General features: G+C 40.2%; 1 protein-coding gene across 1 annotated transcript in view; it reads right to left on the bottom strand.

Moving 5' to 3' along the window:
* oxct1a (3-oxoacid CoA transferase 1a) overlaps positions 1–18,869 on the bottom strand; it is a 62,688-nt gene that overhangs the window by 42,164 nt on the left and 1,655 nt on the right. The window contains exons 2-7 of the mRNA XM_084056135.1: positions 15,351–15,459; positions 14,501–14,591; positions 10,205–10,340; positions 9,634–9,783; positions 9,007–9,113; positions 7,174–7,234 (exon numbers count right to left, since the gene is read on the bottom strand). Coding sequence (XP_083912261.1) covers positions 7,174–7,234; positions 9,007–9,113; positions 9,634–9,783; positions 10,205–10,340; positions 14,501–14,591; positions 15,351–15,459 — 654 coding nt within the window. The remainder of the gene's footprint in view (positions 1–7,173; positions 7,235–9,006; positions 9,114–9,633; positions 9,784–10,204; positions 10,341–14,500; positions 14,592–15,350; positions 15,460–18,869) is intronic.

The following is an 18,869-nucleotide window of genomic DNA, read 5'->3' as shown; positions in this document are numbered from 1 at the left end:
TTCGCCCAGGTAGCTAGGGTTCATGTGGTTAAAGGACCACATCATCCATTTTCAACCCATCTTCATATAATTGGTATAATTGGTAAACTAATGCTCATTCAAATATGGCACCATTTCTGTCTATTCTGTCCGTGTCTCAGAGGAGGGCTGTAGACAGTTCAGAAACCTGCCTACAGGCTACAAGTGGCATCATAGGTAGGCAGGTTTGGTCATTTCAAAACAAGATTTCAAACATTTCTATTTTATTTTTTTAGCGGTGCTGCTCTATACCTGACTTTGTCCGTGTTCACCGTCAACGTTCTGATTGGTCAGACCCGTCAACGTTCTGATTGGTCAGACCCGTCATTTTTTAGCGGCGCTAGCCGCTCTATACCTTTAGGTATATACCTTTAGGTATATACCTAAAGGTGACTTTGTCCGTGTTCACCGTCAACGTTCTGATTGGTCAGATCCGTCAACGTTCTGATTGGTCAGACCTGTCAACAAAGTGATTGGTCAAGCTTCACGTGACACATGGCTATAAACACATTATAAACACATATCGATGACAAAATGTATCAAAGGCGCCGCTACCTTCACACAGGGTGTTATTTTTTATTGATGTAAGAATGGTGGCTTCTATTTCAGCAAGCTAACTTTCCAGGAAGAGAAAGGCTGTAGTTTCTATTAGCTTGGAATCCACATCGATGGTGTCATCGGTAGGCAGTTTTCTGAACTGTCCATAGTCCACCAATGAGAGACTGAAAAGACGGACATCGTGCCACAGACTGAATAGAAAATAGGAAAGTGTGCCATCTTATAATGATCATTAGTGAGGACCAGTTATATGAAGATAAGGTTGAAAATTGGTGAAATGTTCCTTTAAGCGTACACCAAAAACACACACAGACATATTGTGACAAACACAAAGTCAAATCTGATCTATACACATGCATAAAGCTGTGCCCTAGGTATTGAGACAACGTGAATAATATGTATGCAGTGGCCTCTAAGACACCTGACCAATGGGTGTCCTCTCTTTGGTCACAGCCTCTTCGGTACAACCACAGCAGGATCAATACCGACCACACACCAGATTTATGACATGGTACGCTCTGAATCCTAAAGAGCAACTTATCGTCAGGAGAACCATAACTGCTTCACTATCAGGCATTAAAGGCTCTTAATGGACATGGCTGCACAGTCCTATTACTTTATTGTGCCCAATAATTAATCTTGTCATAAATAATGTCCATGTGTTGCGTGCGCTGCTACAACAGAGGGGCAGTGGCAGATGTGATTTCACAAATCGCCAGTAAGGACTGATGACAAAAAGTGTTCTAACAATAATGGGTGTCTTGAGCCCTTAGACACGTAGGCTATAGTATCTCATAAATTAACTGATGCCTAATTGTATGCTTTATTCAAATAGAAGTACATTATACTATATTCAAGTGATTCATTTCTGTATACAAGACAATCATATGGATCATAGTTTGAGAGTGATGAAAACCAATAACAGAATGTGGAGGGATGAACCAATTTAAATTAAGTGAATACCTCTTTCACAATTGAATGTGCCAAAAAAAACACGAATTTGCTTGTGATGATTCACGTCAGATGGCCGCCTGGCACCTGGATAAAAGCATTTATTTCATATGCAGACAAGTGTCTCAAAGGGCTGTTTGTTGGAACGGGAGATTGAAAGGAGTGGGTGCGAATTAAGAGACTTCGTCAAAGACTGCTGAAATTGACAGATGTCTGATGGAGCCTGATTTTGGCACATGGAAGAGCTATTGGATGTTTTTTTCTTCTGAGCATTTAAGTTGTTTGTTTTCAAATGTGGGTGTGATATCCATAGAATCCATAGAAACCAGGCATGGTATTGACATGTGCGACACAGAATTATTTAGATCTCATAATGTGTTACAGTACTTCAGCGTCTAGTCTTCCATTAAACAGAAGAATACTGTATGTAATTACATAGAAATAATCTGCATAAAGTGAATGGTTATTGCCATCATGCAGTCCAACTACAGTACAGCCCTAGTCTCTGGCTGCGTTTCAGAACCACTCCCTCCGCTTAGTACAGACACCCTGAGCAGATGGTTCCTTTCGCGCAAAGGTGGAAGCAGACAGTTCATGATTAAACCCAACAAATTATGTCCTCGCCGGTTTGTGTGGCCTCGTCTCGCCTGAACTGAGCTGAGCTGCTTCATCATTCATGTCACTCCTTCCCTGCTACCTCACAACTCCCAACGTCACACAAGTGTCTTTACTGTACCAAGCTGCATCGCTTGCGTCAGAGGGGGGAGGGGGGATATTACTCTTTTCGGAGAGAAAATTTGGTGATTTCATTGTGTGACACTGATCCACGACCTGTCGTTTTCATCATGAACACTCCCATCATCTCCCCCGTCATCACAACCTTCGTCACTGCATTTGGTTACAGAGACATGGTAATGGGTGTTGGAACCCTATTGCAGTGGTTTTCAAAGTGGGGAAGTGTCTGGGGGAAAAGGAGAGTGGGGGAGGTATCTATAAATAGTATATCTACACCTCTATCTCTCTCTCGCTCTCATGTCTTATTATTAGTTTATTTTAGGAGGTATTAAAAAGTCCTTACATCGTCACTTTAGACATGTACAGATACCCTGTGTACACTTGTACTGTATGTTGGTTTGTTTCATATCGATATATATTACATTAAATATCACAATATCAAAACGCAACCATATGTTTTGTTGTGATGTCATACTGTATTGCGATATTTTATATATCGGTTTACAGTTGGTTTACACTAACCGTAAACCACATTGTTTCAGAGGACAGATAGACTAGGGATGCCGTCGAAAATGTTCGTGTGTAAATGTATTTATTCATTTACTTATGGGGGGGCATTTTCAGCGAGAGACGGGAAACCTGAGGGCAGAGAGATAGTAGTCTTTTTTGTTCTGTTGACCGAACTATACCAAATTATCGGCAAGTGACGGAGTGTCAGAACCGATCTACAAATAACTCGCATTAACTTTGGAACATATGAATACAATAAAAAATTCTGTTTGCCTTTTAGGCTTCGTAATCAAACATTGCGCAGGGCAGGGCCAAACTTAAATATACAAAGAAATTATTGGCATATAATAATATTATACATTGCTGATCTGCTATTTCTGCTTTTTCAAATATTTGAAAATGTGTGAACATTTTGACGATTATGCAAAAGTAATTGTGATCATCTCAAATAATTGCGATTAGATGATTATGTAATAATTGTAAGTATCAAGGGTATATACACATAAACATGCTGCTGAGTAAAAAAACAACACATTTTGCCGGCTGGTTCAATACATTTATCAGAAATACTTCTGTGAAATCACTGTGTTTCTGGACGTTGATACCAGTTATGATCTGATCCAGTGGTGAAAGCAGTACAGTACAGTACGAAAGCCAGACAGCACGTATTCTTATTATGATATATGTATTGTTATCATCAGTCCCCTCACCTCCTCCAGTGGCTGACTCTTGCCTTATAGGCAATGTTCTGCTTTTTGGCTTCCCATTTTAAGTCCCAATCACTTCTTCACTTCTTCCTCAAAGCATTTCTCTGAACGAACACTATAGCGTAAAAATATTTACAGCACAAACCAATTCAGTCCACTTTTCTTTCATATGCCACTACTACACTGCCAGATTAGATTTTTTTTATTGTTTTGACACTAATGTTTCGATTTCATAGTCTGTTAGTTACAATTCTTTTTCACTGTTTTCGCAGACATTGGCTTTGACATTTTGACTCTTCATACACACATACAGCTCCAACCGACGAGAACCAGCAGAGCAGCAACACAGGAAAGAGACAACACACACACAGAAGCCCTTGCAGAGGCACACAGAACTTATTTAGCTCTTCATAGTTATAAAGCAGGTTGTAGCCTATGTGCCAGCAAACACAATAAGCCCCCAAATCGGCATTTGAGTCAACAAACCGTTCAACTTATGGATTGCGATCGTGATGTAACCAATTACCAAGCGTGTCATGCTCACAGGCAACCCGACCAGTTACCAACAGCTTTTATGTTAAGATATTCTTTATTTCCACTTTGAAATTGCACTATAAATAAAGTCTTGGGGTCGCCAACACATTTCCCCCATAAAATGTGGCCGTGCTATAAATAAGTTTGAGAACCCCTGGTGTAGGGTATTAATGTTTTTCTCTAACCATTTAGGGGTAAAAATGGTCGTGGATATTGAGCATTCATGTGTGCACAATATCACAACGATTACTCCACCATGTCAGGATTTATGATTAAAATACACGTAGGGGTTCTTTCATACATCTGATGAAAAACACGTCCATAAGGAAAAACAACAATTTGTACACATCCATTTAGTGTAGAGGGCGGCTGTGCAAACTTTCATATTATGGCTCCAGCTGTGCCGCGGCATTCTGGATCAGGTGTAAGGGTTTGAGAGAGCAGGCCGGCACACCAGCAAGGAAAGAATAGCATTTCGAGCACTGCCTGGGCATGTTTTTACACACATCCATTTTCTCCCCTGACTCAAATAGTTTCAATATTGGAGGTGTTTACTGTGTGTATGTGTGCAGCAATTATTCTTCTGCAAATGTCCTGTGAATGTCGTGAACAGACAGATGGAATGAAATGTATCCTGTGTGTTGATGTAGAAGTCTGTAAGTACAAAGAGTCAATCAAAAATCCATTCCAGTGGTAAAAATGTGTCAGTGAGGTGCCACATGCTGTCTTGGCATATGAGGAACCAGTCTCAGTATAACACAGAAGGCAGAAAGGGGGGGGGGGGGGTCACAAACAGCCTATACAACAAAATTGAAAAGCTTTACACACGCACACATCACGCCACACACACCCTCTATGAGAAAATAATCCAACACAAGAGAATATTTCTGTTTACCTAAATTTCCCCCTGCTACCCAGCATCACAGTTCGAGGAAGACGAAAAGAGAGAAAATAGCTCAATAGGCTCTAAAACTTAAGGCATCTTGTAAATGAATAATACCGTATAATTCAGGGGGGGGGTGTAAAACAGGCTCACTAACCATATAAACATATTGTATCCAAGGCAGCGTTTAAAGGTTTTTGATGCACTGCTATGTATTATAGTGCGTAGCAAAAAAAACATGAAGGGGGGCGTCAACAAGTGTCATTTGGAGTGGCGGACATCTTGGTGGGGGATAAACAGATTGACTTAACATTGACCCCCACCAGTATGTCTGCAGCTACTATGCCACGCCCCTGTGGTGACGACACATTGCCAAGCACTATACCCCTGGGCATAGTGAAGGACATACAGCAGGGTATCTGATACCCTTCTTAGCTAAGTGAAGTAATCATTTACACTCGAGGAAGGAGTGCCCTCAATCTTGTGTAGCCTTTGAGGAATCCTGAAAGAAGCACATTTTCTAGCGCATATATTGGACTTCCCTGCCAAGGTTTCTCGCTTTGCTGAAATCTCAGGAAGCGTATGACAAAAGGCCTCAGGGGAGCCCTGTTCTTGGATGGAAACAACGACCAGTAAGCGCACTTCAAATCCAGGTCTTCAGGAAAATCCTCCTGGAAGTGTTTTCTTCAGTAAGACCTGGGCTGGAACGCATCTGTGTCACTTTTTGATTTGAGCTAAAAAGCATTATTTTACACTTTGGCTATTCAAAAATAGCAGATATGCAAGCTCATAGCGCGGCACCGAGTGCAGCGGTATGAGCTTGTAGATCTGCTATTTTTGAGAAATCGTGAAAATGTGTGCAAATCACACACAAAAAATGTGTGCGGACATTTTTAACTCAAATCTTTGCTTCTGGGGGTCCCTGAAACAAAATATTTTGAGATAGGGGTCGGCGGCCAAATACATATAATTTTGGGGGTCCTTGACATGAAAAGGTTTGAGCACCACTGATATAGAAACATAGGTTTTTCAGAAAACTGTTAGGATTTAGAAGACATTTGTAGAATCAGCTACAGGTCTTAAAGGGTTAAGATATGGTGTCTTTAATCGTCTGTCTTTATCCGTTAGTCTTGTTTTGTTTTCTACCAACAGATACACTTCACGCTTAAGCATAATAATTTACTTTGTGTGTTATTTGTTTGTTTGTTTTCTGTTTTTATCCGAAAACTGCAGACCTCTTTGTAATCGTTACATTTTACGCTCATGTTTCCTGTGTCTGTGCAAAATTCATAATAAAAAAAAGACATAGCGTCTTTATCCTCAAAAAACATAGATGCATAGATTTACCCATCAGATAACTTTTGTAGAATCGCAGCAGTAGATTTCATCTCAACAACTGATCCATCCAAGGATTTAGCAGAGGTCTGTCCTGCCATTTTGCTTGTAGGTATGATAAGGATTGGAACTGGTAACTTGTGAAGTAACACATATCATTGATAATTTAAGCAAAATAAACAGAAATGGTGCTGGAACTATCCAATCAAGCATCTTCCTCTGCACTTCTCTTTTTCAATAAAGTTGATTAACTCTTAAAACATAGCCAGGACAAAGACAATCAACTCAATTAGACAGATGTTGCCTGTTCCTCACATGTATCCTGGCTGTGTCCCTTTAAACCACACACCACTGCCACAATAACCCCTGTATTGTGCGAAAACTTTAACCGATTCAAATCAATCAATCGATAGCAGAGGTCCCGGCTCTAACCCCTACTGCCAAGTTCGATCCAAATCAACCTTTAACCAGCTTGTTACATTATGTGGGGACGCCCCAGAAAGCGGCCTGTGCCTTATTTTAACTCCAGACTGTTGCAAGCATGCATCTATTCCAGCCTATAATTTAATTGACTAAAAAACAGTTGGCTTCCAGTTTGTCCATGGGAGGTAGGTGGACAAAGCTTAAGTTGAAACAATAGGTGTGTTGTGGTGTGTGTGTTACGGCTACATGATGTGTGTGTGTACTGCTGTGAGCACTGCAAACATCTGAATTGTCTGGTCTTTACTGATGCTATGCACGGTCTACATTCAAAAACATCCATGAAATACTTGCAGGTTAACAACCTGATGTCCTGCGGAAATACTAGTACTAGTACTAAATACTAATAACACTATTCATAATCACCGTGCCACATCTCTGTGACTGCGGTAAAGAAAGAGCTGGGCCATTGACAGACGATTCTTGTGTCTGATATGCATTCCGCTTTTCTGATATGCGTACCTCTACAATTGTGGTTTTGGCTGCCTTGCACATGGGCTGGTTGAAGTTCCTCGCCGTTTTCCTGTCCGAAGAGAAGGACAGAGGTAGCAGTAAACAAAACGGCAAGTTTAATTTTTTGTCTAGTCAAAAACAAAGCCTGAAAAACAGAGGTGACAGTGAAAAACGGACCCCAAACACACATCAATATGGGTGGAAAAACAAACAAACAAAAAACAATAAGGAGCAGCCATGCCTGCTTTTCAGACCTGCTTAAAAAAGCAATCAACACTACCCTGACTGTATCTGCTGAAAAGGCTTGTAGATTACTTGATGTGAAACACTGCTCTCTTGTGAACAAAGACTGAACTGCATCAACCGATTTTGAACTGCAGCAATATCGATGAATAGGAAGAAAATTACATTCTCAAACAATATGTCATTCACCATTCATTTGTTGCTCATTTCAGCAGTTTAGAGCAGGGGTTTTCAACTGGTGGTACGTGGATCACTGGTGGTCCGTGAAGGTATTGCATGTGGTCCCTGACCATGCCTTTAGTAGTGTACTGAAGGAAAGTGAAGATCTTTTCCCCATTATTTTATTTGGAGACAAACACTCCTGCACACCGTCTTCAAAGGCAATTAAAAAGTTTTAATGGGAATAACAACGTTTTGGTCTGTTACACCTACATTAGGTTATCTTTTAGGATCTTTTATTCCTAAAAGATAACCTGATGAAGGTCTAACAGACCGAAACGTTGTTATTCCCATTAAACCTTTTTAATTGCATTTGAAGACAGTGTGTGGTTTTTGCTTTCAGTACATTGGGGCCCTTGTTTGGTCTTCTCCTACGCACCTGTCGCTTTTGTAGGTGTGCAAAGGACTTGCTTTTTATAGTTTTATTTTGGAGAAACTTGAGGACAGTGGAATCAAATACATTATCATCATAATCAGTGGTCATTTGAGGAGGCTTAAGCTTCAATTCCAAAAGTACTTCAAGCATAACTACTAGAGGAATCCACAGACCCTGTCAAGAGGCACGTGTATGAAACACAGTCCCTTGTGAAGTTCTGGATGAGTCGTCAGGCAGAACTCCCAGAATTTACAGTAAAAGCTAAATTTGTTAAATCAAGCACTTAACAGTAATTATTTAACTTCAAGCTTTTTCCCCTCACACCAAGCCTATTAATTCAAATATTTTCTTAAATTTGATGGACTTATATGATTTAATATGATTTTGATTACTTGTATTTATTTTCATTTACTTGCATCAATTTTTTTACATTTTCCCATGGAACACCTGCAGGACTAACTAACTAACTATGCCATGGGCACTAGTAGTCTGTGGACCATTGGATGAGATGAGATGCATAGCAAATGTTACCAAAATAAACAAATCTTAGCCCATATCGCCTACCAACAAAACGGAGGTCCCCAGGTTGATTCTTAGTCAGGGTGGTGATCCCCCCTTTATTGTGTACCTAAGTTCACAATAACTTAGGTAGTACCAAAGTAAAACAAAACTTAGGTAGTACCAAAGTAAACCAAAGGTCAAAACCACCTAAATCTACTTAGATAGATATGTGACCATTCCTCCTTTTGAACTACAGTTCTCATCTCATGGGTTGAGATCTGTGGTTCAAAGGAAATAACTGTCCACAAACCCCTACAAATAAAACCATCCATTACTGAATGGCCTGAATCCACAAGCATGTGCTGCTTATTGTGCAAACATAGCAAGGTGATTAAGAGAAGTTTAACGTGCTCTGAGGTGAGAAGTAGCTGAACCACAGGAAAAGTAAATATTTACACTGTTGTAAGGGAACATGCTGGTGCTAATGTGGGCTGCATCAGTACCTGAAGACAATGTTTCCTGCTTTGTCAGCTTTCCAGGCCTTGATCAAAGCAAAGTCTCCAACGATAGCCTTTTCCATGATGTAGTTCCTACCGTTGAATTCCCGCACCTGCACACATTCAAGACATCATACATGCGGTATTTATATAGTGCTTTTCTAAAATGTTCCCCAAAAAAAAAGGCAAAAGCAAGCTACATGGCTTAGTGCTCAACCACATTCATTCTGGTGTCCCTATTTTGGGATATTCTTTTATTATTTTTAAATAAAATGTAATATTTATTTTAAACACATCGCGATGCAACACATAGTGAGCTTGTAGATCCGCAATTTTCGCTATTTGTTTAATCATTAAGTATAGGCCAGGGCTTAAGTGGTAAAAAAGTAGAAATGCAAAGATTGTCACGCAGAACAACAATCACGCTCCACTTAACTCAAGTGACTCATAATGATGGTTCTATTCAGCATCAAACTGCTGTTTAGAATAAATGCAAATTGTGAAGAATGTCTAGTGGTTGGCATTCATTCAAATGGCTAACGTGCAATGGAAGAACAATTTGTTTGTCCCCGCACTAAACTGAGTGAGTTTTTCGAGTGAGAAAACCAGCACGCCAATAGGCTGCATTCTGACCTCCCTCGACTCGCTAGCAATGGCGATGGTGCCGTCTTTGTTGTATTTGATGGGGGAGCCTCCCTCCTGGATCAGTGTGCCATATCCGGTGGCTGTGAAGAAGGCTGGAACTCCTGCGCCCCCTGCTCTGATCCGCTCTGCCAGGGTACCCTGAAGGGAGAGTTGACAGGTGGGGAGGAGTAAAGCCTCATTCATGCTTTGTCGTACGTTCACTCCACTCGCACAAAGAAACTGATTTTCAAAAATCCTCTATATACTGAGCAACACGGTCAGATGAAATATAAATGACTAAGAAAGACTCCACATGATGGTTTTAATAGAGTTTAGCATTTCATGGCGAAGGCTTGTACTTAGGTGTGTGTGTGTGTGTGTGTGTGTGTGTGTGTGTGTGTGTGTGTGTGTGTGTGTGTGTGTGTGTGTGTGTGTGTGTGTGTGTGTGTGTGTGTGTGTGTGTGTGTGTGTGTGTGTGTGTGTGTGTGTGCGTGCGTGCGTGCGTGCGTGCGTGCGTGCGTGCGTGCGTGCGTGCGTGCGTGCGTGCGTGCGTGCGTGCGTGTGTGCGTGTGTCTCCAACCTGTGGTGTAAGTTCCACCTCCAGCTCTCCAGACAGGTACTGTCTCTCAAACTCCACATTCTCCCCAACGTATGAGGAAATCATCCTTTTGATCTGTTTCGTCTTGAGAAGGAGGCCAAGCCCGAAGTTATCCACCCTGCGCGCGCACACACACAAAAAAATATATATATATGTGTATTGCTCACACACACATTTGATTCTCCAAGTGAAACACCAACTAGTGGTTGAGAAGTGTAAGACTCTTGTGACTTCCCCTCTGACAACACCTGCTGGTTGTGTGTTTGTGTTCTTGGTTGCTTCCCTGTTCCCCCTGTAATTTAGTGTTACTGCCTCTGAGCCTGAATGGTTTTAACACTCTAAATTCTATTAAAATGATCCAAACCAATATTGCACAGGTGGGGGTGTTAGACAATCAGCATAGTGTAATCCTGAAGACACTCCTACACTCTCCTATATTCACCTACTGTACCGCTGACATTTTCCCTCCACTGATTATGTTATTTGTTTGTTTTCACCTCTAAGCTTCCAATTAGTCCTATGCATTTCCCACTATCTATAACATAGCTCATTTTACTTGAAGCCACCAAAGAGGTTATTCAAGGTCAAAACTAGACAGGCGAAGCACATGCTAGCTGCAGCCTAACCACAACTATCACCACAACTATGAAACTATGTCAGTCTGCAGGCCAAGAGGGATTACAAGACAAGGCCATGATTATGCTCTCCGTGTTTCTTTGCTCATTTTAAGAGCTGGAAAATGTAACAAAGTTCACACATCAACAAACACTAACACATCAATAGTTAATACAAGAGCGACAGTGAGGTGGATAGAACATATGGTGCAATGGTAAAACATGTGAAGCTGTACTTTTTTTTATCCAATTATTATTTTTTTAAATGTAACTGTGTGCCCAAGGGATGCCATTTTATCTCTGGGCATATGGTAAATTGTAATCGAACAAAGTTGGTTAGTTATAAAACAAATTAGATCGGTAGAACCAATATAAAATGGAGATGATATTTCCTGAATAATGAATATAGACCAATAAAGAATACTTCACAGCCTTGTGAGTCCAAATAAAGTTATTGTTTCACACAGGTAGATGCAATGCCCATGGAGACTGCCAAATGTCATAATACCTTTTGTATTCTAAATGGTGTTAGTGCAGCAATGAAAAAGAATGAGGTCAGTCAGTCATTGACATATTGGAATAGAATAAAACGTATATACAGCTTGTTTACAAGTCCAGTGTGGTTCAATATGTCATGTCAGTGACCCACGGATCCTTATTTTGAAAAGATGTTGTGCAAGAAAACTCCATAAGACAGGATTTTTGTTGTTAGATTAGATTTAGAACACAATTATACAACTAGTAACTAATTTGATTGTGCCTCATTTTGCTGTAGGCTTCCTGAAACTCCATCAAGGACCTCTGAGGGTCCCCAGACCACACTTTTACAACCACTACTAGTGCTATACTCGACAAACTTTTGAGCAGTAGCGCAGACTAATTTGCTTGCTATTAGTTATCCATACAATCTGTATGATCAGACACTCTGGTCTATTTCCTTTTCGTCATACCAGCCAAGAAGAGAGCTACGCTGATTCACGAGAAGTATTCTATCTATAGATACTAAATGTTCCAAAGCAGTTGTGGAATGAGGACGACACAGATAACCCTGCTTTGTCCTTCACTCAAGCCCTATGTCAGCTGACCAGACATCTAGGTCATGTGTGCTTGGAATACTAAAAAATATCACATGATTTACCCTGTTGCACTAAAACACACACAGGCTTCAAAGGGAGCTTCAAGTTCAGCTTGTGTTGTGCTTGTGTAGTTACAAAACAGTAGTGTGTGTGTGTGTGTGTGTGTGTGTGTGTGTGTGTGTGTGTGTGTGTGTGTGTGTGTGTGTGTGTGTGTGTGTGTGTGTGTGTGTGTGTGTGTGTGTGTGTGTGTTCTCCACAGACCACAGTATAGTATCTACTTTCAATGTCAGTTCAAACATGTTCACACCTGTGCCAGAGGCATGTTAAAGTAGGACCAACATCTCTATGTTGAAATAAAGGCCACCGCCCTTAACCACTTAAAGGTGCTGTGATTATATTGTAAAAAAAACAAATAAAGCCCTATATTCTGATAATGTTGTTATAGCGTGTTTGTTCAGTGACGGTCTCCCAGTCTCTCCTGTTCTATAAATATAATAAATACTATAGATTTTCACCTATAATGACATGCCAAAATAGGGCCATCAGGTTGAAAGTGGTTAAAGTCCGGTACTGTACCTGTCTTTACACTTGCAACTAGTTCTAAAAGAAATGTAAAACTCCAGTAGGGAATTGCCCTCTCAAAGTTTTGCTTCCATGCACCATTGTCCATCTCATATTATGTTACAGCTCATTGTTTCTCTGTGAATGCTAGGAATCTGGAGTGCTATAGAAAGAAGCACTGTTTCTATCTTCACTCCAGAATGTAGATAGAAACTCACCAAGCAAATGCATGGGAATAAAAAATATGCATCATCATGTATTTGTATGTGCCATCGACAAGACAAATACAATAGTTACAGGAGTTCAGATCAATTAATAACTTCATAGTTTAACGTTACAGCCACGTCCAAATACTATTCTGAAAAGACAGCAGAGCAGTAGAACATTAAAAACATTCAGAAACAAGCGAAATAAATCCTCAGACAATGTGGGCATTTCCCCAGAAATGAACAATGATAGAGGGAAGAGGTGAAGAAGGCAGTGGGTGTTCAAGAGCATGGCCTTTAACATACAGTACATCCTGGAAAGCAAACATTTTGACTATCTGTCCGAAGGGTGACAAAGTCCAAAGGTTAAAGCATACTGGTTTCGGCAAAGCCATATCACCACTTTTATATTTTTTCTGGTTTTGTTTTCAGGCACTAAACTGTAGCAATTCATTCAGTCTAACATTGCAGTCATGAGATAGATGATGAAATGTATTCACTTCATGGTATACTGATCATTAAACAAAAGGACCCATTTAAATCTCCTTACAACCTGATTGTGATATTGCAACCTGGCCTAGAATTTGAGAAGCACTACCATGGGCAACCACTATTATGTGTTGGTTGAAATGGTTGTTTCAAGCCAATTCATGCTGCCAACTTCCTCATCCGACATAATAAAATGTGGCACTTCCCACTGAGAAATATGCGTAAATGAATCGTAAATTGAACAATATTTTACAGTATAGTAGATTTGGGTAGTTCTGCAGCTTTCTCCTCCATGAGCTCTACAGAAAGGCATTTAGACTAGTGTGTTCTGGTCCCTCTCTATCTGACATTATCTAATAGCAAATAACATAGTCACCACTGACAGCTTAAGTGGCCATACTGCGCTGAACCTCTCCCAGCACACTGGAAGAAAGGTGTCAATGTTAAACAACCCCTAATGAGCCTGGATGGAGTAAACACTACAAGGGGATGGAGGCCCAGTGAGCACCTTGTAATAGATATTTTAGAATGCCAAATAGATTGCCAAATAAATGTATTATTGTGTACTTGTTGGCCTGCCATTCAATATCATTGAATGGCTAGTCAGCAAGCTTTCTCACCAATGTGACTAATTCTAACTTGACGGCAGCTGTTAATCTTAACAGCTGCACACATGGGGATCTGTACAGCTGTTGCTTCCTAATAAATGGTCAACCTTCACCCTGACTGGATATTAATATTTTCCATTATACCTTAACTCGTTTTTTCCCTGTTTTTTCCCAAATAAAAACGTTTTTATTTTGTCATTATGGGGTATAGTGTAGAGATTTTTTTTTTAAAGAAATTATTTAATCCATTTTTGAATAAGGCTGTAACATAACAACATGTGGAAGAAGTGAAGGGGGTTGAATACTTTCGCAAGACACTGTATATTTATACCGGATATATAACAATAATATTATTAATGTCATTTAGGAGTAAATAGCCCTGTGGCACTCAATCTTGAAACGACAGTGGTTCCCGATTCTGACATCAGTCACATGACATCCATGACAGGCCATGGCAAAATTGAAACAAACATATCTTCTTACAATTCTTTATGAAGTCCATTTACTGTTGAAACAATAACTTTGGGTTTTTGGCTTGACAACATCCTGTATAAAACCTTGCACCACCATGGAACGCAACATGTGTTTTAGGTTTAGGGTTGCATGCACTCAATGCAGGTACCTGCACATGATGTGCAATGTCATACAAACAGCCTAGGCCTAGATGTCACAAGCATGTGACATACACACACACACACACACAAATAAACAGATACACACTTACCCAGCATTGTTGCTTACTGCCGTGAGTCCTTGAACGCCAGTCTTCAGTAAACTGTTTATAAGGTTCTCTGGGATTCCGCACAACCCAAAGCCTGTATATGAACAGAGACATTAGTTATGCATAGAACAAGACAAATGCTTTGAGAAAGGTCATGGAGATAACACAATGGAAAGTACCAGCCTGGAGAGACTATAAATATGAACTGCGGGATCTCAGTGTGTATGTGTGCATGAACTGTACTAATGGCACCGAATGAGTAAGACACTGTGGTGGACACAGATTTGACACTTGTTTGACCGCAAGGTTGAACAAGGCTTACAGCATAGTGGATACGTATGCCAAATCAAGTTAAACAGTAGGGTTGTCCGATATTGGCTTTTTTACCGATAACCGATATACCGATATTGTCCAACTCTTAATTACCGATACCGATATCAACCAATACCGATATATGCGGGGATTATTGTGATTAGGGTAAGCTCAAATTTCATATCACACACACCATATACAGTAAGAACTCCTGTAACTTATCTATAAAGCAAAAAAAAAAAAAAAAAATGTTTTTTTTTTTTTTCAAAAACCGATACCGATATTTTCCCGATATCAATTTTTATGCTAATATCGGCCGATAATATCGGGAGGCCGATAATATCGGACATCCCTATTAAACAGTCTACAAGCCCACATGTTTTTGTAATAACACACTAACAGCATTTTGCTCTTAATAAACTGGGTGACATTGTCAGTGGTCACTGAACCTGTTTTCTACAGTGCGGTCCTTTTTTTCTTTGGCAACAAAAAAAAAGCCATGGGTTTCCGAGGCTAGTGCGGTCCTGACTGTACAGCTTACCTCCCACCAGAACAGTTGCACCGCTTGGGATGTCTTTCACAGCTTCTGTGGGATCTGTGTAGAACTTAGAATTCCTCTGGCTGGTGGTGGAAAAGTAACAGCCACATGTCTGTGGAAAGAGAACAAATGCATTTAAGTATAAGCTGTGGAGCAGATAGAAACAGAACAATGTGCGAGGGGAACAGATATATTTATACAGCTTACGGGGCTGATCCAGTTTATACAGTCAAAGAATGAAAAGATAAACAAAACTGCTGAGCAAATCCCGCAACAAAGGGAGCAGAGATTTAGGACATCATTGTGCCACTCCAATACAGTTGGCAGACTCAGCTAGAAAATACATTATTTCACTCAGCTATGAATAAAGATTACTCAGCTAATTAATTTGAAAATTATTGCTTACACATTATGTCTATCCTTCTAGCTTTGTAATTACTACCATAATTATTCCATCTACATTGTATGAAAAACAGTAATGCATCTTTCAAAGTACAACTACCAACAACTGTGTATGTATTTTCTTTCTTTGACAGACCTTTGTAAGACGCTCTTATCCAGATTGACTTATAAAGTGCAAGACTAAGTGGCATGAACCCAAGACAACAAATGACAGGGTAAATGGTCAATATTTAAATCAAGTGTGTATGTAAGTATGGCTGGCTCTACGTTTTTTTTTCCCCCAAGATAAAAGGACAGTGAAACTTTCAAATGTTAGTCAGATTTTTGTTTTGTTTTTCCCTGGGGGGGGGGGGGGGGGGGTGTGGGGGGGGGGGGTTCAATCTGACATGTTTTTATGTCACATACACAATTCTGGATTGTATTTGCCAGCAGCACAGTGCTGTGAATAAGGTACTGTATGTGAAACTTAAATAAGTGTTGTTATTGGCACGATGCTTAGAGTTCTAAAAAAAGAAAATGTCAAAATGTTTCCTGTGTTTTCCCGCCAAGAACTTCCTTAGATTTTAGCGTTGGCTATTCAAAATTTGCAGATATACTGTACAAGCTCACGCTTGTACATCTGCTATTTTTGATCCTTTTAGAAAAATCTTGAAAATGTGAGAACTACTGGTTTAGAATGCATTTGTAGAATCGGCCTCAGGTCTTAAAGGGTTAATACATGTGGGAAAACCAGCCGGTGGACAGTCAGTAAAGGCTAAAGAATGGCTGTCTACCAACAGGGAGGAGTTCTTATAAAGTCACCTTTGAATCAGGTTAACTCCATCTGTGGCCATGGCTTTCATTTTCAGACAGTATCCCATTCCTCACCTATTGCTTACCCATTAACTCCTGTCATAACTAATTATGCAACAGTTAGTTCCACCCAAGTAATTTGATTGGTCTGTCATTATCTATCTTGGCTACACTGTAACAAACTTTGCACCGCAAAGATGGACTTTTTTCCCACAAATTGCCTTTAGGTTAAATTATGAATGGTAGTCAGAAGAGGACCAAAGGAAGGAAAGAAGCCAAGATACTTAAGTGCAAACCACAACATGTGCTCATATGACCAGTCCCAGTCCAGTTGTGGAACCATTTGTGTTGGCAGAGCCAAATAAATTATTACAAAAACAAACAAATAATCTTGTTGTTTTCTTATTACTGTTAACTAATAAATGGTGCACTTGAGGTTGTGCTGTTGTCCTGAATATCAGCATGGCTGTGATTCAGTTGTAGGCACAAGGTTGCAGCCCAAGATAAACATTCACACTGTTAGAAAAAGCTCCCTCATTTCATTGCCACGGTGCTTGCAATTAGTTTGGAAAACAGAAAATGTTAAACAACCTAACAAATATAATCACATATTTCAGAAATATAAACTGGATTGATGTGTATTGTGCTGGGAATCTGGATGGGGGCACTCAGAACATATAAGAACACAATAATGAGATGGACAAGAATTCAGATTTCAAAGTATGAGAGTTTTTTAAGTATTCGAATACAGTGGAGCCAACGTACACGTCTCAATGGGACATACAGGCTGACTCAATTCAATGAACTCATGTCAAGTCTAACCTTAACTTAAATACCCTCACACACGCCTTCAGGGTGAGGTGTCGGCTCAAACAGCAGCAAAAAGGGAAGATGGCTTCTTGGTCATAAACTCAACAATTCAACACATTTTAACACCATTCTGTTATTTGACAACAACACATGAACTTCAAATGTTACAGATCAGTATTTTTTTGGGATGTTACGCCCTCTTTAGGTGTTAACATGTGCTCATATGACCAGTACCAGTCCAGTTGTGGAACCATTTGAGTTGGCAGAGCCAAATACATTATTACAAAAATCACACCTGTGTGAAGGTAGCGGCGCCTTTGATATATTTTGTCATAGATATGTGTTTCTACTAGAGAAACAATATTAAAAGGCTCCCAGTGGCACTAAATAGTGCCATTGGAAGTGAATCACCAAATGCATTCCAAGGTAAGTGGCAAAAACTGATCTGTCATAGCTGATAGAGTGGGTACCTAAAAAATAAACTTTAGGTACCCACTCTATCAGCTTCTATCTTCGTAGCTTTTTGTAGCAGATATACAAACTTCGCGCTCTATACCTTTAGGTATAGAGCGGATATTAGCCCTCTATACCTGGCTTTTGCGTCAACGTTCTGATTGGTCAGGCTCGCCTAGGTTCTGATTGGTCAGGTCCGTCAACGTTCTGATTGGTCAGGTCCGTCAACGTTCTGATTGGTCAGGTCCGTCAACGTTCTGATTGGTCACTATTCATGACATCACTATGTTACTATTCATGACATCACTATGATGTCATGAATAGTGACCAATCAGAACGTTGACGGACCTGACCAATCAGAACGTTGACGGACCTGACCAATCAGAACCTTGGCGAGCCTGACCAATCAGAACGTTGACGGACCTGACCAATCGGAACCTTGGCGAGCCTGACCAATCAGAACGTTGACGCAAAAGCCAGGTATAGAGGGCTAATATCCGCTCTATACCTAAAGGTATAGAGCGGCTAGCGCCGCTAAAAACAAAGTATTAACAAGTCTAGTATCTACTCAATCTCAAGATAACACCATCCATATCTTGGCTGTGTCTGAGACCAACTTGGATGTTATGAACCCATTCAAACAAAGATATCAGAAATATAAACTGGACTGATTTGTATGCTACTCTGGAGCTAGAGCCTTCTTTACACTATATTTTTATTAACATGGAACCTGCGGTCCACAGACTTGGACCTCCTCTCTGTCCCCAAAACAAACAAGCGAACCAGTTGGGGGACAGAGCCTTCAGTGTGGCAGCCCCCACCCTGTGGAACTCTCTCCCAATAGGGATTTGCCATGCTCCAACACTGGACTCTTTTATAGCTGCCTTGAAAAGACACCTACTCTCTCAGGCTTATGGCATATAGCTGTTTGTTGTCTTTTTTGGTTGTTTGTTTGTTGGTTGTTCAGTGTTTTTGATGTCAAGCGTTCTTAGGTTTATGAAAGGCCTCTATATAAATTCAAGCTACTATTATTATTATCATTAACATCTTTAAGAGGAGTGTATA

The sequence above is a fragment of the Gymnoscopelus microlampas genome, assembly GCF_963454915.1.
Source record: "Gymnoscopelus microlampas genome assembly, chromosome: 4".
NCBI classification, from domain to species: Eukaryota; Metazoa; Chordata; class Actinopteri; order Myctophiformes; family Myctophidae; genus Gymnoscopelus; species Gymnoscopelus microlampas.
This window is presented reverse-complemented; position numbering and strand designations above follow the sequence as displayed.